The 22432-nt window shown below is 52.6% G+C and overlaps 1 protein-coding gene across 1 annotated transcript in view; it reads left to right on the top strand.

Annotated features, from left to right (window-relative positions):
* Nucleotides 1-4992: 4992 nt before the first annotated feature.
* Nucleotides 4993-22432, top strand: part of EFHD1 (EF-hand domain family member D1) — a 42128-nt gene continuing 24688 nt past the window's right edge. The window contains exon 1 of the mRNA XM_047084879.1: nucleotides 4993-5297. Within this exon, the coding sequence (XP_046940835.1) occupies nucleotides 5008-5297 (290 nt within the window). The 5' untranslated portion in view covers nucleotides 4993-5007. The remainder of the gene's footprint in view (nucleotides 5298-22432) is intronic.

Below are 22432 nucleotides of genomic sequence, written 5' to 3'. Positions count from 1 at the left end.
CTTTCTTTCAAGTTTATTTATTTTGAGAGGCAGGGGAGGGGCAGAGAGAGGGAGAGAGAGAATCCCAAGTAGACTCTGCACTGTCAATGCAGAACCTGAGGTGGGGCTCAAAATCGCGAACAGGTGAGATCATGACCTGAGGCGAAATCAAGAGTTGGGGAGGCTTAACTGGCTGAGCCACCCAGGCACCACCCCCCCCAACAGTTACTTCTCATCACATTTTCTTGAGGCTTTGACAATGACTGGAGCATTCTTTTTTTTTTTTTTTAATTAAAAAAAATTTTTTTAACGTTTATTTATTTTCGAGACAGAGAGAAACAGAGCATGAATGGGGCAGGGTCAGAGAGAGAGAGAGACACAGAATCCGGAACAGGCTCCAGGCTCTGGGCTCTGAGCTGTCAGCACAGCGGGGCTCGAACCCACAGACTGATCCGTGAGATCATGACCTGAGCCGAAGTCGGAAGCTCAACCGACTGAGCCACCCAGCCGCCCCGACAATGACTGGAACATTCTAACTGGCAGGCCAGAATAGCCCTGATAGCAATGGAATGCCTAGAAGACCACACCCCCACAGTCCCTTCCCGGCCCGAGATCACAGGCCTAACCCATTCCGACCTGCACCCAATACCATGCACTCTCTGGCGGGTCTCTTGTACCTCCCTGAACTGCTCCCATCAAACTTTTGGTGTCTATCCTGTTGGCAGAGAGGCCGGTTATGAAAGTTTCTGAGCTGACCATATAAGTGTGGGTTTACTTCTAGGCTCTCTTTTCTGTTCCATTGATCTCAGTGTATGTCTTTTTAATATTTGGTGTGATGAAATGGAAGGCACTTCTGCTAAAGACCAAAGTGTGGAAGTCGTCCTGAGCATAGCATTTGTACGATTGACTGAGCCATGAGCGGAACCAGCCCCCTTTCCCAGCGAGTACTCTTTCTTACTTGAAGGAACAACTGACCGACTATGGTTATCACAGTGGGGTATTTGGAGACACTTTTTTAAACAAGGAACAAAGTGAACCTGTCACTTCAGGATAAACAGTTGGTAGCATTTGCCATCGATATTTGAGCTTCAAGCAAAAATTAGAATTTTGGAAAACTTTAATATCATGTAAGTGAAATGTGTCAACATGACCAATACATAATGCTACAAAATTGTGCACCAATCAAGGGTCCACTCGATGCTCAAGATAGATAATCCATTCGTTGTAACAGAGTGCGAAGAGTTTGGACTGTAGGTCTTGTTTCCATGTTGCAATTAGACTTCAAGAAACTATCACTTATCTGAGTCTTGGTGGAGTATCAAAGAAGACAATAACCAAATTATCTGAAAAGATTATTCAAATACTCTTTCCTTTTCTGGTTAAATATCCAGGTGTATTTCCAGCCACTTGTGGAAGGCTGGATTTTCTGCATGTACCTCAAACAAAGCAACAAATCAAATGCAGAGGTGGATGCTCTATTCAACTATTTTTTTTTTATTCAGGCAGACATTAAAGACATATACAAAGCTGAACACAATGTTCTCACATTATGTATGTTAATATGTAATGGGTTGTTCTTGTCATTTTTTCAAATACCAGATTTGTTGAGACGTGATTCACATACTACAAAATTCATCCTTTTGAAATGTACAATTCCGTGGTTTTTATATATTCATGTAGTTGTACAACCATCATCACTGTCTCATTTTAGAATACTTTGAATTCAATGAGGGATGGCATGAAGAAACTTGGAAAGAGCACACGGTAGCAATAATTAACTTTTAAAAAATTTTTTGTTAATGTTTTTATTTTTGAGAGAGAGAGACAGAAAGAGAGTGAACGGGAGAGGAGCAGAGAAGAGAGAGACACACAGAATCCAAAGCAGGCTCCAGGCTCTGAGCTGTCAGCATAGAGCCCAACGCGGGGCTTGAACTCTGGAAATTCGAGAACATGACCTGAGCTGAAGTCAGATGCTTAACTGACTGAGCCACCCAGGCGACCCTCCAACAATTAATTTTTAAAGGACAAGCATGTTCCTCTAAAACAAAGCAGAGCCCTGAGGTTTTGACTTGTTAAAGAAGTTGGAAATGCAAACATAAGCAGGACAGAATGCCTCCAGGGATGGACGCTACCCCAGGTTTCTGCTCTTTTGGAAAGGTTTTTCCCTTTTTGGAATTTAGTTCATTCCATCTTCTTTGTGACTTGCAGATCAGCCCTTCCCAGAGGGCCCAGAGACCTCTGCCAACTATCCGAGCTGAAAGACGTATCTGTTCTTGTCCAAATGTCACAGAACTGGAAGAGGACTCAGAGGGAGGACTGGCAAATTGTATTTTCCGAAGACGGGCTCAATAGTACATATCCTATCTCACATGCTATCCCTAGATGTGATGCTGTCACTCCTTCACCGAGAGATGGAGATTTATATTCTCTCTCCTTTGTGACTGACTGTGTTGACCAATGGAGTTCAGCTATGCTATTCCCGAGCCTACATCATAAAAGGCGACTCCTTCTTTGCAAGCCTGCCCTTGGAACCCAGCCTCCTTGTTATAAGGAGGCTCAGGCCATGTAAAGACGCCGGGTATAGGTGTTCCAGTCAACAGCCCTAAGGAAGAACCAAGCATTAGCCAGCATCAGTTCTGTACCTGGGAGGGATCGAGTCTTCAGATTCATTCCTGCCCCCTGCCTTGGAGCTGCTCCCACTTAACCCAAGTGGGTCAGGAAAGAGATTTGTCCCATGAAGTTGTGCCCAAATTGCAGACATGTGAGCCAAGTAGATGTACTTTTTTAGAGCCACCAGGTTTGGGGATGGTTTGTTACACAGCAATCATTGAAAAACAAGTCTTAGAGTAGAATTTTCTGTAGAAAATTCAGAAAAACGAGAATTAACAGAGAATGAAAACGATCTGACTTCTCACATTTACAGCTTTCCCTTTTCTCTTCTTTATATAGAAATTTCTTTTACAGGGGCACCTGGGTGGCTCAGTCGATTAAGCATCTGATTCTTGATTTTGGCTCAGGTCGTATTCTCCCAGTTGTGGGTTTGAGCCCATCAGGCGCTCTGCTTTCAACACAGAGCACGCTTCGGATCCTCTGTCTCCCTCTCTCCCTGCCCCTCCCTGGATGATGGTTCCGTCTCTCTCTCTCTCTCTCTCTCTCTCTCTCTCCCTGTCTCAAAAATAAACATTTTTAAAAATTTTTAAAGATTTTATTTGATACCCTTATTTAAAAACTTAGCATTTCCTAATACCTTTTTGTTTTAAATAACTTTTTTTAATGTTTAAAAATTCAAAAATTTAATTTAAATCCAAGTTAGTTAACATATACTGTAATAAATGACTTCAGGAGTAGAATTTGGTGATTCATCATTTGCATATAACACCCAGTGTCCATCCCAACAAGTGCCCTCAAGTCCCATCACCCATTTAGCCCATCCCCCCACTTGACACCCCTCCAGCATCCCTGTTTTTTCTCTGTATTTATTTATTATTTTATTTTTAATTTTTAAAAAGTTTTTTATGTATTTATTTGAGCGACAGAGAAGGAGCAAGCAGGCTGTGAGATCATGATCTGAGCTGAAGTCGGATGCTTAACTGATTGAGCCACCCGGGTGTCCCTGTTCTCTGTATTTATAAATAACTTTTTAAAAAGATTTTATTTGTAGAGGTGCCTGGGTGGCTGAGTGGGTTAGACATCTGATTCTTGATTTCTGCACTGACGGCACTAGGCCTGCTTGGAATTTTCTCTCTGCCCCTCCCCTGCTTGCGTGCTCTCTCTCTCAAAATAAAATAAACTTAAACATATATATTTTATCTGTAAGTAATCGCTACACCCAGCATGGGGCTCGAGCTCAACCCTCAGATCGAGTTGCATGTTCTGCCAACTGGGCCAGCTAGGTGCCCCCAAATAACTCTTTTTCATTAGCCCTCTATAGATGCCCCCAATCCCTGGCAGGACCTCTGCTTGCCCAGTACACACACACACACACACACACACACACACACACACACACACCAAAAGCTGGTGCTCAGTCTCAGGCCCCAGCGCTCAGCCGGGGTCACAGACACGCCCCGAGGTCAGCAGCCCATTAGGTGGTCAGAGCAGAGTGATCCAGGCAGAGGTGGACCAGTGTTTACAACGGTTGGCTGATGTAACAGCCATCTGCATCAGCCTTCCTTAGGGACAATGACGAGTTTACTTGTTTTGCCCCCTTGTTATTAAAAGTGCTGATTTATTTATTTATTCTTGAGCTTCTTTTTCTCTTCTTTCTTGCGTCACAGAAAAAGCCAGAGCCCCCGAAGCCACGCTGGGGTCTTACCTCCAGGGGAGCCACGAGTTTTGTCTCCTTTGCTTGCCCTCTTTTCTGTTTGCTTATTCGTGTTTAGTATTTTGAGTATGTTTTGGCAACATTTATTTTCAACGAATATTAGAAACGCAGCCCTCCCCCCCCCCCAGCGGGCGCCTCCCACTGCCAGACCTCGCGGCCACTGGGTGCCACTTCCAGCCATGGGGGCGCGTGGGTGTCACCTGAGGGAGCTCGGTTTTTCCCACCCCCAGCCGGTCCTGGGCCGCGAGCACCTCCAGTCGGGGTATTTCTGTGGAACGAGAAAGGAACCGCCCGAGCGGTCGGGAAACTTTCCCGCTGCCGTTTCCCCGGGGACCGCAGGGTCCCCTGTCTCCCTCCGAGCGGGCTCCGGCGGCAAGGTCGGAGTTGATCGGAGGGTCCACTCCGTGTCCCGGGGGGCGGTCAGCCTCCCGTCCCGAGCCCCGGGGCGGGGGCGGCGGGTGGGGACCCCCGGAAGCCCAGACACCTGCGGCCCCCGGCCGGCCGGGCGGTCCCCGAGCCCCGGCGCCTCCTTTAAAGCGGCGGCTCCGCCCCGCCCCCCCCGCCCCCCCGCCCGAGGTTCCACCCAACCGCCGGATTCCGGCCGCCCTGGCAGAGCGTCGCAGCGCCGCGAGCCCGAGAGGAGCGCGCCGTCCGTCCAGTCCCCGCGTCGGGTTCCGCGCCCCCGGGTCCCCAGGCCCGCCGCCATGGCCAGCCAGGAGCTGGCGCTCAAGCTGCAGCGGCGGCTGCAGTGGGAGGAGGTGGAGGAGGGCGGCCTCCAGCCCGCGCCCGGCGCAGCCCTGGCGCCGGAGCACGAGTCCCCCGCCCGGGCGCCCACCGCCTGCGCCGACGCCGAGCTGAGCGCGCAGCTGAACCGACGGCTGGACATCAACGAGGGCACCGCGCGGCCCCGCCGCTGCAAGGTCTTCAACCCCTACACCGAGTTCCCGGAGTTCAGCCGCCGCCTCATCAGGGACCTGGAGAGCATGTTCAAAAAGTGAGCGCCCCGCGCCGCCCTGTGCCTTGCGCCCCCCGAGCACCCTGCGCTGGGGACCCGGGAGGTGGGGGCGTGGTGTGTGTGTGGGGAGGTGGGGGTGGGCGGGTTTCCCGGCTCTGCTTTGTGGGACTGGGTGGGATAGTTTAGGAGTTCCGGGGGTGCCCTTAGCATTTAACCCACGCCCCCGAGGCCCTGTGCGCCCCGAGTCCGTGCCGGCGCGTCTGGGAGCGCGGGGGGAGGGGGGCGGTCCTGGCCCGGCAGTGGAGGGCAGTGGCCGCAGCTCTCCCGGACTGAGCTCAGAAGTTCCCCGGGGCAGCGGAGCCGGAGTCCCACGCTCCCGGGTCCCGACCACGGGTCCCGCCCCTGCGCCGCTGGTTGCGAGATTTGCCCGCAGCGCAACTTCTAGGAAACAGAATCGCGCAGCGGCTCACCTGCCAGCTGTATCTCCCAAGGGAGAAACTAGCCCCGTTGTCCTTTTATCTTTTAAAACAAAAGGGGATAGTTATCCTTGGCTGCCGCTCGGGGTCTGATGTACCCACAGAGGCTGAGAACTGGGAGTTTGTTAAACTCGTTGCAAAAGATCAGGACGTTCCTGGAGCGAGTGTGACTAGGGAGCCTCCTGGGGGCGTCGCCTTATCTGTTTTACCCTTTCTTGGCTTTGGGGCAGTAGGCGCCCGTCGGAACCGGACGTGGCAGCTGGCAGCGGGTCCTGCTGTGAAAGCCCCGCGGAGCCGGGGAGCTGCTGGCGCGCCCCAACACCGGGCGATGGAAGCAGCATAGAGAGCCCCCTCCAGTTGTCTTTGTATCCTGCGAGGTCCCTGGACCTCAGTTTTCTCATCTGTAGAGAGAGCAGCGATGGTCCCAGCCTTTTAAGGCCATAAAGTATTTTGCACACCGTAAGCTTCTAACCGAGCTATTAATATTATTTCCAGAATTGGGCCAAGACCGGAAAAATGCCTGGGGGAGCGAAGGCCTCCGGCCAGGTCATACTTAGGGCGTTTTTAAAAGCGCTTGGAATGTGTTTGTGCTCCGCGTTGAGGTTCTATTTAAAGGCTCTGTGGCCGGCACTGGGTGGCCAGAGCCTTGGCCCCTTCCTGAGGCTGGGCTGCTGTCCAGCCTCGGCCTCTGTGTGGAGGTCAGTGGAGGCTGGCACCTGGAGCCTCCCTGCCTCCTCTGTTTCCGTGACACCCTGATTTCCCAGCCCCTGGCTTGCAAGCACTGTTCTCTGGTGTTCACACCTGGTGGGTCTAGTTTGGGCAATTAAGGAAAGCTGAGTTGGGGCAAAAAAAAAAAAAAAAAAAAAAAGCATTTGGAGTGGAGATGGAAAAGCAATGGGTACTTGGTTTGTCAGGGCCCCTTTGATTTATTTGGGAGTATGCTTTGGCTCCTTTGCTCCCATGTCCCAGCAGTTCCCAAGAGTCCAGCTGGACTGGGGGGTGCATCTTGGGGACCTCCTTCTTCAGTTTGCTTTGGGATGACTTGGGTTTCTTTTATTTATTCTATTTTTTTCTAGAACAATCTTTGAAAGGTTGAGTTTGTTTGTTGGCTACATAAGAGTCATAAAGGGAGTCCACATAGAGGGCCTTAGCAAGCAAGCAAGGTGGCATCCATGAGGAAGCAGGCTCTGGAACAAGGTCAAGCTCAAGGGAAGGCACGTGTGGTCCAGGGTCCCAAGAGAGCTGGCCAGTCCAGCCTGTGTGTGGTGCCAGACGGTGGTTCTCCAGAGCTGCGGTGTCAGTCAGAATTCTAGGTTGGGTTTTCTGTCACTTTCAACCAAAAGTGGCATAAAGAAAAGGGAGATTAATGGGCTCATAATTGGTGTCAGGTATGGCTGGACCTAGGCGCTCAGATGATACTATCAGTGCTTAGTTTCTCTTTTTCTTAAGCCAGCTTCCTCTCTGTGTTGTCCCCATTCTCAGGTGGCTTATCCCTGGTGGTGGCAGTCTGGCCACAGCAGCTCCAGTCCAGGGGGAAAGGGTAACCACAGCAAAGGCCTCATTGTCTCTCTCTCCCTTTAGCTTTGCTATTGTTTCTTACTGGCTCTCAACCAATTGCTGTGGCCGGGGGACTTGTTTGCTCTGATTGGCCAGGCCTGAGGCATGTGCTCCACCCCTGCAGGGAGGAGTACAGCCCTATCTCTAGCAGACTTGGCCTTGGGGAAGAATGGCTTTCACCGGCAAATCTGGAGGCTATTGCTGAGGAGGGAGGGTCAAATGCTGGTGGCTTGTGAATGACCTTCCTGGGTCATCCTGGACCCAGATCACTGGCACTTTGTTTACCTTCAGCCACAAGTGTCACGGCTGGATTGCATGACTCCTGTCGGCAGGGAGTGGGATCCGAGGCCCCAGCTGCTGTGGAGACGCCTTCCTGGGAACCATCCCTGTGTCCCAGAAGAGGAGAGAGGCAGAGCTGCTGGAGTCAGCTGAGCAGTACCTGGAGACCCCAGCACGGCAGGGGGAGCAGAGTCACCTTTGGATTCGGACAAGCATAGGGCTGACAGGGCCTGGGATCTGTGACCCTGAACAAGTTACATGATCCCTCTAAGCCTTGGTTTTCTTGCTGGTAAGATGGGCACAGCGCTGCCTTCCCCTGAGGGCCAGGTAGCACTGTGGCTACCGGGGCTGGGGCCACTGGGGAATGCTGTCTTTGTTTCCCCACTGTGTTTGGAAAGGCCCCCCGGAACGTGATGTCAAGACTCAGTTATGCATCATGAATATGGGGAGGGTGGGGACACAGCCCACTTATTCCAGGGTCATTAGCTGTGACTGTGACCGTGGGCAAGTTGCTTAACCACTTCTGGCCTTTCATCATAGAATGGAGGCAATTGTTCCTTTCAAGGGGTTTGGTGAGAACCCGGCGAGACCACTTTGGCTCCAGCCCTGTGTCACACCTTCAGGCTCCCCACCTCCTACAAAAACAGGGATTGCATGACCCCAAGGCTGGGCTTCCACAAACTCCGCATCCTCCCTCCTAGCTCATCAGTTTACCTTCAGGGTGCATCTGCCCAATTTCGCTTGTTGTCCTGACCCCGCTAGGGTCAGCGGCCCCAGGTTGGGAGATTTGTTACCTAGACACTTCTGACTCGGCTCGGCAAGTGACTCTAGGTGATGGACAAACCCCTCCTCTTGTGAAGGGGCCCTGCTGTGCCTTCAGTCACTAGGCTAGACCAATCGCCCTGCCACGCCTTGGGGGGCTTCCTGCCCTCCTGCCACCTCAAGCTCCCTCCAGATGGCCAGCTGGCTCCAGGACCTGCCTGAGCCCATCCGCCCAAGGGGCCTCCTGTCCCTGCTGCCTTTGCCCAGGCTGGGGCAGGCCGCCTCCACCCGGAAGGCTGCTGTGGGGCTGGCCGTTCGGGGATTTGCCACCTGCCCCAGCCTGGCAGTGCTGCTGACCCTCTGCAGCCTGCTAAGGAGCTCGTTGGTCCCAGCTTTGCCCACAGCCCAGCCCTGATTCTCTGCTGGCCCGCTTTCATATTTTCTTCTTCCTGTTGTCCTGCGTGACTTAAAAAAACAACAAATTTTAAACTATGCATAGTTAGGTCCTCTTGAAAACCTGACGGCTCACTCCTGCATTGACCCCTATCCTCAGCTGCCTTGGCCCTCACTGAGGGCCGGGAGAGGAAACCTCTTACTGGGGCCTCCCGGGCTCCTATGCTGCCTGGAGGAGCCCTGCACCTGCCGACCCCTGCCTGACTCTCCTCCCTGCCCTGCGACAGTGTCACCTGCCACAGCACCGGTCCAGCCAGCACCGATCAATACTGTGCTTCTGTCCCCAATTGAAGTGTGGCCTCTTCCAACCTTTTTCTTTTTCCTTTGCTTTTCTACACATAAATAAAAGCATAAGCATCTTATAAACCCCCAAGAACAGGTCACACACCAACTTATTTCCCGTTGTCTGGCTTTCCACACCTGATGCACTGCCGAAGCAGGGTTGAGGCTGTAAAGAGCATGAGCGCGGAGCCAGGCTTCCTGGGTTCAGACCCAGACCCTATTTCTTGCTACCTGGAAGGCTACTTCGGGCAGGTTACTTAAGAGCGCCGTGCCTCAGTTTCCCTTTCTGTCAAGTGTGGTTAGAACAGTACCTGCCTTGTGGGGTTATTGTGGGGATTAAATAAGCTAATGTATGTGACGAAGTTAGCTCAATTTAGGGCCCTGGGTGAGGGCCCAGGAGATCTGCACCCCTCATTTTCAGATGATCACATAGTTGTAGTGTTGGTGGATGTGCAGATTTTGGGTCGTCCCTTTTTTGCTCAGTAATTCAAAAGCAATGTCTGATCGATCCTTTGAAGTTGATTCCTCCTGCAGTTTGAGCTGCAGAGTGGCGACCTAGCTGCTTGGTGAGTAATTGGTCCCCCTGGGGCTCTGCCCTGACTTTTTGCCCTTCCAGGCTCTGTCGATGGGAGTCACTCGCTCCACTGCTGGAGGACTGGATTAGCGTCCTCCGGCTGCTGTAACAAAGTACCACGAAGCCGGTGGCTCAAAACAGCGTGAATGCATTCTCTTACCCTTCTGGAGGCTGGAACCGGAACCCAGGGTACCGGCAGGGCTGTGCGAGGCTACGGAAGCTTGAGGGAAGAAGAATGAATCCTTCCATGCCTCTTGTAGCTTCTGGTGGTCACCAGCAATCATTGACATAACCTTGGCTTACAGACCTGTCACTCCGATCTCTGCCTTGTTCTATCACTGCGCAGAGCCCGATGTGAGGCTTGAACCCACGAACCATGAGTTCATTATCTGAGCGGAAGTCGGAGGCTTGATCAACTGAGCCACCCAAGTGCCTCAAGTGTTCCTTTTTTTTTAAATTTTTAAATGTTTATTTATTACTTTTTTAATTAAAAAAATTTTTTTTAGCATTTATTTTTGAGAGACAGAGGCAGAGCAAGACAGAGCACAAGTTGGGGAGGAGCAGGGAGAGAGGGAGACACAGAATCTGAAGCAGGCTCCAGGCTCTGAGCTGTCAGCACGGAGCCCCACGTGGGGTTCGAACTCATGAACCGCGAGATCATGACCTGAGCCGAAGTCTTATGCTCCACCGACTGCGCCGCCCAGGTGTTCCTGATGGTGTTCTCCTTATATGTGTGTCCTCATATGGCCCCCTTGTAAGGACACCAGTCATTGGATTTGGGGCCCACCCCAATCTAGTACGACTTCATCTTAGTTTAATTTATTACATATGTGATGATCCTATTTCCAAACAGGATCACATTCTGAGGTTCTGGGTGGCCGTGAATTTGGCAGGGGGCACCCTGTTCAACCCATTACCGCAAGTGAGCAGGGCTTCCCAGTCCTTGAGGCACCGTGACCACCTTCTCCTTGCCTCCTGAGGGATTGGGGAGCCGGAGTAGGCAGGCCTGCCCAAGGAGGCCCTCGGATTTGGGGACGTCAGAGCCTTAACCAAAGCCTCCATATTCCTACCCTCAGCAGGAGGATCGATCTTCCCAAAGCCCAATCCTAATGGAAATGGAGCTGCTATCTAACTACAAAACACAGAACCGACAGCAATACCCTCCACCCCTCCCTTCACCCCCACACCCCCAGTCGTCCCAGGAGTGCACTCACTTTCAGCAAAAATTTCAGTTTAATCAGAGTTGCCAGATCCAGATTCTGATGTCGCCTTAGTTCACTCAAAACCTGACTTGACGGGCATAAAGTACGCCTGCTCCTTTTGTTCTGAGCTAGAGAAATGCATGCAGGTACTGCCGAATGTGCTTTGATCTCTTAAGTTTGATTTTTCTATTTGGAAGTGTTGCTTAGGGATGTCTTGCATTGTCAAGGTTTGGAGAAAGAACTGGATCCCTCCCCCCGACCCAGCTGTGAGGATGTTGGGTTCTTGGGCTGGGGGTCACTTGTCTTTGTACCCCTGGGGCCTACCACAAATGAGCCTGGCTGCCAAATGCTGTGTTGTAGGAGGAAGAGAATTTTCGAGTGAGTGTGGGAAGCCAGAGGCATCATCATCCTGGCCAGAGAAAGCTCCCTCTTCATTTCCAAGTGTGTTACTGGATAGCCTGAGCCAAGAGAACAGTGGCCTGATTTTAAACGAAGAGTGAGAAGGCCCAGAAGAAACTGACTCTGGGTTTGTGTCCAGGGCTGTAACAGAAGCTGGTGGAGGTCAAGGCTAGACGGGAAACTTTAATTACCCAGGGCTTATCCGGGGGCCTCTTTCAACAGGAGATACTGAGGGTGGCCACTTAAGGGTAGGACCCAAATGCAGCACCTCAGGGGCGCCTGGGTGGCTCAGTCGGTTAAGCGTCCGACTTCGGCTCAGGTTATGATCTCATGGTTCGTGGGTTCGAGCCCCACATTGGACTCCGGGCTGACTGACAGCTCAGAGCCTGGAGCCTGCTTTAGATTCTGTGTCTCCTTCTTTCTCTGCCCCTCCTCTGCTCGCACTCTGTCTCTGTCTCTCTCCCTCAAAAATAAATAAACATTAACAAAAACAAAAACAAATGCAGCACCTCAAAATGTGGCTGCTGTGTTTTTGTAGCTATACTAAAAGTTTGTCTTTCATTCCCCCAAAGAAAGGGTGCAGAGAGGAGCATTTGGCTCTGGGAAAGTTGTCTTTTTATTGAGAATCCGAAATGGTGATGTCGTAGTTGCCCCTCCAACGCCCACGTCACCACTAAGCCCAGAAAAGGCGAGGATGTTGTGCGACTGTTCATTTCTTATGTTGCCCACCCTTATCCCATTTATTTTTCTCCTCCTTGAGGGAGGGAGAAAGGGTGTAGACTTAGAGGGCAGGCATTTGCAGTAGAGGTGCAGAGGGGGGAGGGCTACTGGGGGGAGGGGAGGCAGCGCACCCACTCTCAGGTGCATCTTCTGAGCGAATTGACTTTCAAGATGAGGAAGGTGCCTTAGAGAAAGGCGACGAGAGCTTCTGACTCCTGATTGGAGTTTCAGTCCACGGTGACCTGCCTTAGATTTGAAATTCCCACACCCGCACTGGATTTTGCACATTTGACCTTGCCGACCGTGGGTGGGGCAAGAGAACCCTGGGCTAGTCTGAATTCCTGGGGGGCGTTCAGCCAGAACTCAGGCTGGCTTCTGTTTCGGGGCCCTGGTCTCTGGCAGAAAGACACCTTGACTTGGAACTATTTCTTAGACCTGTTCAAGCACTGGTTGTTTCCATTTGCCAAGTGAGGTGTGCTGACCACCACGGAGGGGAACTGGGAGGGGGCTCCCAGCTCCTGGCGGTCAGATCTTTGCAGGGAGTTTCTTCCTCTTCCTTGCTCCCCACTCTCCCCGCCTCACTCCCTCTGAGAAGTCTCCTCCACCCTCGTTACAGAGCCTTCACATTTCATGAGAATCACATTTCATGATTCATTTCATGAATCCCTTGCAAGGTTAGTTAATAAGTGCCTGGTTTTAAAGCTGTGAGGTCTCAGGGGCTCTATTTATACTCTAGCCGGATCGTACCCATAGTCCAACTAGTAAATAGAAATAGAAATACCTCCTTTCAGGGCCGCCTGGGTGGCTCAGTCGGGTAAGCCTCCGACTCTTGATTTCAGCTCAGGTCATGATCTTGCGGTTCGTGGGATCGAGCCCCGCATCAGGCTCTGTGCTGAGATTCTCTTCCCCTCTCTCTCTCTCTGCCCCTCTTCCTTTCTCTCTCTCAAAATAGATAAATAAAAGGAAAGGAAAAAAAAAGCAATATCTCCTTCCTTTGAATTTGAGGAGGGTCCTCATGGTGTGGCTGAGCCAGTGGTCTCTAAAATGTGCTGATTCAGTCGGGCCTTGGGAGCCACGGCCGCCAGACCCGGCGAAGAGACGCTCCTTGGAGGAGCCCAGCACACCCTCCAGGCTTTGCACACGTTTGCTTTCAGTTTCCTGCTTCGTGAATATCTGCATCGTGTGCACCCTCGTGTGTCCACACATGTGACATGTGTGCTCACATTCACTCTCATCCTCACGCATTCAGTGCCTGTCCTCCTCCGCATCATATAGTCCTGCCTCTACAAGCCTCTTTCAGCTCCTGTGTCCCTTGAGTGTTAGTGATCGAAGGGCACTACTGGTCCTAAATCCTAGATGATCCTTGGAAGGCCCAGGTACAGGGACACCTGAGTTGTTGGAGCAAGGACCACACTATCCTGCAGGATGAAACTTGATCGTAGTCAGTGCTCTGCCAGGACATAGATTTGTTGGTTCCAAGGCTGCGTGACCCTTTGTGACCCCTTCCCCAGTGTTCCCACCTCTGAGGTCCCACAGCCATCAATGTCTATACATTTGCTAACCATAATCTGCTGTGGTACCATAATGATGATGATGACGAGCCCTCTTATCTACTGTTTGTGAGCCATTCATTCATTCATTCATTCAGCTAAGCACCTGCTGGGTGCTGGGATTGCACAGATTGAACCAGAGGAGCCACTGCCCTTGAGAAACTCAAACTCTTAACAGTGAGCTGGATTTTTTTTTTAAGTTTGTTTATTTTGAGAGAGAGAGAAAGAGCATGAGCAGGGGAGGGGCAGAGAGAGAGAGGGAGAGAGAGAATCCCAAGCAGGTTCCACACTGTCAGTGCAGAGCCCGACACGGAGCCCAAACTCACAAACGGTGAGGTGACATCACAGTCTCAGCCGAAACCAAGAGTCAGATGCTCAACCGACTGAGCCACCCAGGCGCCCCAGCGGTGAGCTGGATGTAAATGATGCTGCTGGACAGGAGGATTGCAAGTCCCGGAAAGGCCAGCCACCACCCGTGTGCAAGACACTTCATGTGGCCTAGCGGCCCCCGTGAAGATGTGGGGAGCACTGTGACTTCAGGCTGCTGCATTCAGGGTAGGGGTCCTGGTCTCTCTGGATGTGGTCAGGGAAGAGCAGCCAGCCGGGACTGGGAGGGGATCCAGGTCCTCGAGCAAGGGAAGCCCTGGGACTGAGGGTCCTCAGGGTGGAGGGTGACAGCTGACCGCTTGAAGTGATGGGGACCCACTTGACCATGGAGGCCACAAGGAAAGGAGTCAATAGCTTTGGTTCAGTATAGAGAAGAAAACTTTCCCGTGGTTGGAGTGGTTGAGAAATGGAAAGAATTGTCTGGAAGGTGTTAAGCCTTTTCTCTGGGGTTTCACTGGAATGCGGGTCGCCCAATTCCTTGGGGTGAGAAGTTTGCGGCGGGGCTTAGGGAGGCTGGGGGATGGAGTATTGACCTTCAAGTTTCCTTTGAGCCCTATGGTGATAGCTGGAGCTTGTTTTAGCCTAGCCTAGCCTATCTTATCTTATCTTATCTTATCTTATCTTATCTTATCTTATCTTATCTTATCTTATCCAGAGAGTACAAGCTGGGGAGGGGGGCAGAGGGGGAGAGAGAGAATTTCAAGCAGGCTCCACACTCAGCCTAGCCCCCTATGCAGGGCTCTAGCCCACAACCTTGGCTGGGATCATGACCTGAGCCGAAATCAAGAGTCTGGGGCTCAACCGACTGAGCCCCTCACATGCCCCCGGAGCTCTTTGCCTCAGGTCTTCGGAACCTCTGAAATCACATATCGAGTTGTGGGCACCCATTTGCTAAGGGCATCCACCTTCTCGCGGGGTTTAAGGCCCATCTCTCCACAGCTGAGATCCCCTGGTTTGGAGGGAACAGATTAGAATCTCACAGCTAAAAGAAAACTTAATCATTTTTGTTGTAAAATTATGATGTCCCTGTTCAATATCTCTTGTAAAATAGTAGAGCTATTTACGACTTGTGGAGAGTGGAAGCCGCAGGATCTTCTCTTCCAAGGGATGGCTGCCATCAGATTAGGTACCAGTTGCTGAACGTGAGTGTTGAGACTGTATATACCGTTCTGCCTTGTATCAGTTGGGAGGCCCTTGGCTCAAGTCATGGAAAACCTTGCCCTGAACCCAACAGTGAAGAATCATCTCGTATAACAGGGTGTCCAGAGCATCCGGGTGGCCCTTGGGCACGGTTGGCGGTTGCTGTCGGAGACCCGAGTTCGGTCCTCCCCACCCCTCCAGTCTTTGTGTTGCCTTCATCTGGGGGCGGGTAGCAAGATGGTGAGTTCCCCAAGTCACATACAGCTGTGACAAAATCAGAGGCAGGAAAGAGCTAGAGTTCTTCTAAACAATGAGGAAATCTTGGGGCGCATGGGTGGCCCCATCGGTTGAGCATCTGAATTCAGCTCAGGTCATGATCTTGCAGTTCTAGAGTTCGAGCCCCACATCAGCCTTGCTGCTGTCAGTGTAGAGCCCACTTCAGATCCTCTGTCCCTCTCTCTCTCTCTCTCTCTCTCTCTCTGCCCTTCCCCGCTTATGCTGTCTCAAAAAATAAATAAAACATTTAAAAAAAAATGAGAAGTCTTTCCCAGATGGATCCCCTAAGCCAGCCTCTGGCATCCCTTTGGCCAGCATTGGGTCAAGGGCCCACCCGGGCCAGTGACTGCCCTTCCCTGAGGGGCAGGAACCTGGCCAAATGGAGGTTTGTAAGGGAGAAAAGGAGGGGTGGAGCCCAACAGTGTTCCTTTTGGGTCTTTTCCTGACCAGTGGACCATGGCTCTCTTGTGTCCATCTCTGTTTTTGTATATATAGGAGGGGCTTGGATTCTGAAGACCAGGCAGGGAGCAGCCCATGACTGGGAGCTCTTAGATGCCTAATGTGGAAGTCTTTCCTCTGGGACACTCACTGCCACCATTTTAATCAAGAGTCCCGTTGATTTCTTTCTTTCTTTCTTTCTTTCTTTCTTTCTTTCTTTCTTTCTTTCTTTCTTTCTTTCTTTCTTTCTTTCTTTTTTAATTTTTTTAATGTTTATTTTTGAGAGAGAGAGACAGAGCATGAGCAGAGGAGGGGCAGAGAGAGAGGGACACACAGAATCCAAAGCAGGCTCCAGGCTCTTAGCTGTCAGCACAGAGCCCAACACGGGGCTTGACTCAAGAACTGTGAGATCATGACCTGAGCTGAAGTCGGACCCTTAACCGACTGAGCCATCCAGGCGCCCCGCCCCCCCCCCCCTTTGATTTTCTCTTTGCCTGTGGCTGTAGATCCCTGGCAGCTAAGAGTGTTGCGTATTTGGGGGTGGGGATGTGTCTGTGTCAACTGCCCTCTCTAAGCCAACTTTCCGTAAAGCTCCTACTTTGCCTCAAGTAATCCTTCCATTTTAACAAAGAGTTTGGCCGAACACCATCCATCTCAACGCTAGGATTGGAGGGCCCAACTGGCTTCCTTGGGCAGATTTCACCAATTACACTCCTCCTCTGCTTTTTGTCTTTGACGATTGTTTGCTGATGCCTTCCTTTTCTCAAGCTCCCCCTCCTCAGACCTCCTTTGTCCTCTTTATCATCATGACTCTTGTTTCTCTGATTTCCTCTCCTTTTATTTTATTTATTTTTTTTTTTTAATTTTTATTTTTATTTTATTATTATTTTTTTTATATATGAAGTTTATTGACAAATTGGTTTCCATACAACACCCAGTGCTCATCCCAAAAGGTGCCCTCCTCAATACCCATCACCCACCCGCCCCTCCCTCCCACCCCCCATCAACCCTCAGTTTGTTCTCAGTTTTTAACAGTCTCTTATGCTTTGGCTCTCTCCCACTCTAACCTCTTTTTTTTTTTTTCCTTCCCCTCCCCCATGGGTTCCTGTTAAGTTTCTCAGGATCCACATAAGAGTGAAACCATATGGTATCTGTCTTTCTCTGTATGGCTTATTTCACTTAGCATTACACTCTCCAGTTCCATCCACGTTGCTACAAAAGGCCATATTTCATTTTTTCTCATTGCCACGTAGTATTCCATTGTGTATATTTAGAAGGGTCTACAGGTGGATACGCAGCGAGTGCATGGGACCAGCCGCCATCTTGGCTGGCAGTCACATGCGTTGATGTGTCCTGTGTCCACATCTCACTTAGCGTCTTCTAGTACTGTGTTGAGAGGGGCCCCTCTCTTGTAGGAGGGATGGGTGGAAGGGTATCCAGGCCTGATTTTATTTTCTCTCAGTCTTAGCCTAACTGCCCCCCTGTGTTGTGGGATGAAAATAAAGTCTTTGGTTTTGGAGGTGAGCCAGTGCCGGCAGCAGCCTCCCTGTGCCGGTTCCTGGTTCCAGGCCAGGCGGAGCCTTAGTGTAGGGGGACGGGCGGGGAGCAGTGGACTGTTCCCAGCCACACCGGGGTCTGATTCTGAAGTGAATGGTGTGAATAGTGTGGCTGCCTCTGGGTGGACAAAGGCTTAACCTTCTGCAGGCTTGGATCAGATTGGAAGGAAGTAGGAGGACATTGTCTAAGACATTCAAACTGCGTCCCCAGGGCTGGCCCCTCTGCCCCTTCCTGGTGGGAACAGAGGACGGATTGAGGCTGCAGCTGACGCCAGCTCTGGGGTTAGACACCTCCGAGGGGGACCCCCAGGCCACCTGGCACTGCTCAGGGAACACTGATCGTGCCTGGGACGGCAGTCCTGGCATCAACCCTCTACTGACAAGGTCTGGCTGCTGACCGCCCTAGCTCTGTGTCCATGGGGACCTGGCGAACTCTGTCTTGTGTCTTGGCCTTGGAGAAGTGCTGTCCCCAGATCCAGCGCTGCCCTGCTTGGCCTCAGTGATAGGGTCTCTGTCCCCTCCCTAAATGCCTCCTCATGCTTTGCCCACCCCACCCTACAATGGTCAGCTTTACTGAGCCCTGGGCTCCCCCCGCTCCGCCAAAACACCTAGCAGTCACCACTTGTAGAGTACCTACTGTGTGCAGGCACTGCTGTTAGCATTTGCATCTCAAACACCATTAGGTGGGTTCTGTTGTCACCCCGTTTCACAGATGGGGACCCTGGGACAGAGAGAAGCTAGGTAGCTTGCCCAGGGTCACCCATCACGTAAGAGGTAGAACTGGAATTTGAACCCAGGAGGCCTGTACTCTTGTTCCTTGTGCCACTAGCCTCTCTCTTTTTTTTTTTTATTAAAAAAATTTTTTTTAACATTTATTTATCTTTGAGAGACAGAGCACAAGTCGGGGAGGGGCAGAGAGAGAGGGAGACACAGAATCCGAAGCAGGCTCCAGGCCGTGAGCTGTCAGCGTGGGGCCAGACATGGGGCTTGAACCCATGAACCGTGAAATCATGACCTGAGCCGAAGTCGGATGCCTAACCGACTGAGCCACCCAGGCGCCCCTAGCCTCCCTCATTAATGTCATTATTGCCCCCATCTTCTCAGGCTCCAGATCTCAGCCGTCCTTGGAATCGCCCCTGCAGGTTGCCTGGGGCAGCTGGCCTCCCCTTATCCATTTTACATGTTGTGACTTCTTGCCAGAGCCCGGGTCTCATCACCTCGCATCCCTCTTCAGAATCCTCTGTGGGTTGGGGACAACATACAACATTCCATAGCTCCCCATTGCCCATGGGATAGGGTCCAGGCTCCTCATGATAACCTGTGAGACCGGTCCCTGCCGGGTGTCGCATTCTGCTGTTACCAGTTGCACCGGCCTGGCCCTGCTCTTACTGGGCTGTTGCCCGTCCCCTCACCCCGACTCTCCATACTCTCCAATTTCTAATGGATCGCACTTAGTATTGTTGATTCTTGTGACGTTCCCCTCCCTCCATAGGGTTTGTCCTGGGAACGCAGGCACAGGTCTTTATGCTTGAGTGAGGCTAACTTCTTCCCCAGTCCCCATGCCCACCCCAGGGCCAGGGTAGGGTGACTTGACCCCTGTGGAGGGGCTGAGCTCTGCCTCTGGAGCTGCACTGTGGCCCCGGTGACTGCCTTTGGGGAGCTTCGCAGCTCACAGGCTGTCAGAGGAAAGGGGGGCCATCGTGCGGGCCATGCGGTTCCCTCTAGCGGTGCCACTGACCACACGCCATGCAGGCACAGGCCTGTAAGTGAGATGTGGGAACAGGTAAATGTCCACCTTCTCAGGTTGTCCCCCATATCGTGTGACCGCTCGGCATGCAGTCAGAGCCTTAATTAGGTCCCTCTGGTTCCAGCCCCATGTTTTTTCCACTACGGATCTGCAGGTCCCGTGGCCCCCAGCCGAACTGCTGGGTTTGAGGTGGTGCCGGCCCAGAGCGGGGGATGCGGGAAAAGGACTGGCTGGCAGTGAAGTAGTGGGACGGAGATGGAGACCGAGGGCCCAGAGGCTGCGGCCCCGGGTGCTTTTCCTTCCTGTTTGGAGGGACGGCCGAGTCCCTCCCACAGGCCACTTGAGTTGGGCCTGGGGCCCCTGGCCTCCCCTTCTTCGGGGCCTTCCCCTGCTCTTTGTCTCTCTGACTCCTGGGTTTGAGGGCTGAGGAGCAGTGGGGGCACTGCTAGGGCTGCCGCAGTCCTGACCGAGTTGGTGTGGAAGCCTCGGGTTGTTTGGGGGAAGCCATCCCCTCAGATCCACAAGGCTCCTGGGAACGTCCTGGAGAGTCAGGTTTCCAGGGGGGGCACCTCTGGCCTTGTTTCCTGGCCCCTCGTGGCTTTTATAGGAAGTGTTGGGGAGGCACCCCATGCCGCACCTTCCCAGCAAAGGACTGACCTTGCTCAATTTGACATTCCTGGGGAGAAGAACCCAGGTAGCCTCCCCACCCTCATTGCCCTCGGGAGCACACAAATCTCCCAGAATGCCTTGTGGGAGCAGACTCCACTCCCTCCCTCTGGGACATCCCCGCACCTCTGGACTGGACTGGTGACAGTGGCTCCCTCCCTGGCCTCTGCACTTGTGCTCCCCTGTCGTTCCTGCTCCGCAGTCCCAGCCAGCCGCCTCCCTCCCCTCCAGCTCTGCCCAAGTTCCGGTCTTATCGCCGCTCAACAGCCTCTTTGTACATCTGCCTGCCCGCCGGGACTGGTCTTTGTGCTTTGCTTCAGCTCTGGAGAGGCCCCAGGTAGACGGGAGCCAGGTGGTGAGTGAGCAGATGAATGGAATCAGGGCGAGCCAGGAACTGATTGGAAATCAAAGACTCTGGGCTCGAGCTTTAACTTAACTCCTCAGTCCCTGTGTCACTGTTGTACATCCCCCCCCCCCCTTCAGAGTCTGCTTCCTCTTACTTTGCACGCAGTTGTGTAACACACTTGGAGATCTGGTTTCCGGGCCTGCTCCCAGCCTGAGGCAAATTGGAGGGAAGGAAGGAGGGAGGGAAGAATGGAGGAAGGAAGTTTCTGTCCAGGGAGAGAGGGAGGAGCAGATGATTTGACAGCTAGGGAGGACCCTCTAAAGATAGGAAACCAGAAACTCAGAGACCTGGGCATCCGGGCTATGGAGGAGAAACAACTGTCCTGTGACCTTGGGGCGTCCTGAGACTCATCTGGATAGGCACCGTTAGGGACATCCACGGAGAGCCAGGAGCATCCCTGGAAAGGCCATTGGCTTTGGGGACAGTCTGGCACAGTGCCCTTCTCTGACTTGGAAGTGCCTGGGCACCACAGGTGTTGTGAAAATGGAGGTTCTGATTCAGCAGGTCTGGGGCAGGGCCTGAGATTCTGCGTTTCTAACAATCCTGGGTGACCACGATGGCACTGATCTAGGGACCACACTCGGAGCAGCCGGTGCCTGCCTGTTTGAAAAGGCAGTGCCTGATTTCCATACAAGGCCTTTCGCTATAAAGAAAAGCAGGGGAGCCCCAGGGTGCTGGAGCGGATGCCACCCTCCCACACCAAGACATTTTCTGGGGCACTGCCATCCTCCCGAGAACCACCCCCTCCCCCGCCAGGGTCCCTGGGGGAGTTTCTCATGGCTGAGCCTCAGACAGACAAAGGCCGCCTGGCTTCTTTCTTCCTAATGGCAGGGTTATTCTGGCGAGGTGAAAACCAAGAAAACCCAGGGGCTCTGCACGGTGGAAGCTGAGAGAGCAAGTGATTCACGGAACCAGGAGGGGCTGAGCACTGGATGGACACTGGACACCTAACCCTGCACCCTTGCCGCTGTCCCCTCGTCCCGTCCCTAGTGGACTTTGGTGGGGTTGAAGTTAGGGGTTACCGGGACCCTTTTGGCCAGGCCAGGGGCTTTCCCAGGTCATCGGCCCACGGCTGTGGGCATGCCGGTGAGGGATCCCAGCCTGCCACACCCCGCCCCACCCCACCCCACCCCAGCATGTAGTGCCGGCCCCAGTCAGTAAAGAGCCTTTCTGAGTGACCCCTGGCAAGAGACCTGACCCTCTCACACAGGCTGGGCTGGGCTGCCACTGAGCACGGGCTTCACGGAGAGTCTGAATAAGGGACCTCGGCAGGCTGTGGATTCGGGTTTCCCCCAGAATGCTAAAGATGGCGACAGCTGTTCGAGGTCCGTTTGAGAGTGGGCAGCTCTTCAGAGCAGGCGCCCTGGAAGCTGTCTTCCTCTTCATGGCTGCAGACAGGTACTACTTTTAAAAATAGCTCCCTCTCCTTGGCTGCTTACTGGGTGCCAGGGGCTGAGTGCAGGCCTGTTATCTCCCTGCAGGGCACAAACAGCTCTTCTCCTTGTACTCAGTCTGCAGAGGGCTCACCAGCCTGAGTGTCTCCCAAGCCAGTGGCAGCACTGGGTGTCAAGGCCGGCCTGTGTCTCCAGGGCTGTCTCCAGTGCTGATGGGACCAGAGTCTCTCCCGGGCAGATCCCGGAGAGTATAAAGATGACCGGGACTGAGGGCCTTTTAAAGCAAAAACCATGGGAAAAGTTCAGCAACTCAGAGTGGGGGTGGGGGTGGGGGGGCTAGAAGGAAATCCCAGGAAGCGAACAAGCATCGGGGTCTTGAGTTGATGGGTGGTTTTTCTTTGATATCCTGGGTTGCCTCCAATAAGAAAAATAGGGGTTAAAATTTAAATTCTTTTTTTAAAATTTTTTTTTTCAACGTTTTTTATTTATTTTTGGGACAGAGAGAGACAGAGCATGAACGGGGGAGGGGCAGAGAGAGAGGGAGACACAGAATCGGAAACAGGCTCCAGACTCCGAGCCATCAGCCCAGAGCCTGACGTGGGGCTCAAACTCACGGACTGTGAGATCGTGACCTGGCTGAAGTCGGACGCTTAACCGACTGCGCCACCCAGGCGCCCCAAAATTTAAATTCTTGAAAAGAAACTGGTACAAGGAGCTAAGATGTTGGTAGGGGAGGAGCTGAGGGCTTCAGGGGACTCCCAACAAGCCTGCCAAGCATTTGTAAGACAGAAACTGTGGAGAAGAGAGGGAATATTTCCATGGTTTGAAATAGGGGGAGGGGAATGCAGGTTTAGGCTGGGCTTGCAGGGAGAAAGAAAGCCCCAGATGGGCCTGGGGCTAGAGCTCCATG

This window comes from Lynx rufus, unplaced genomic scaffold (assembly GCF_022079265.1).
Source record: "Lynx rufus isolate CCGP_SWC_20201006 ecotype Redwood Valley unplaced genomic scaffold, mLynRuf1.p SCAF_2, whole genome shotgun sequence".
NCBI lineage: Eukaryota > Metazoa > Chordata > Mammalia > Carnivora > Felidae > Lynx > Lynx rufus.
The sequence above is the reverse complement of the archived record's forward strand: the minus strand, read 5'-3'. Positions and strand labels throughout refer to the sequence as shown.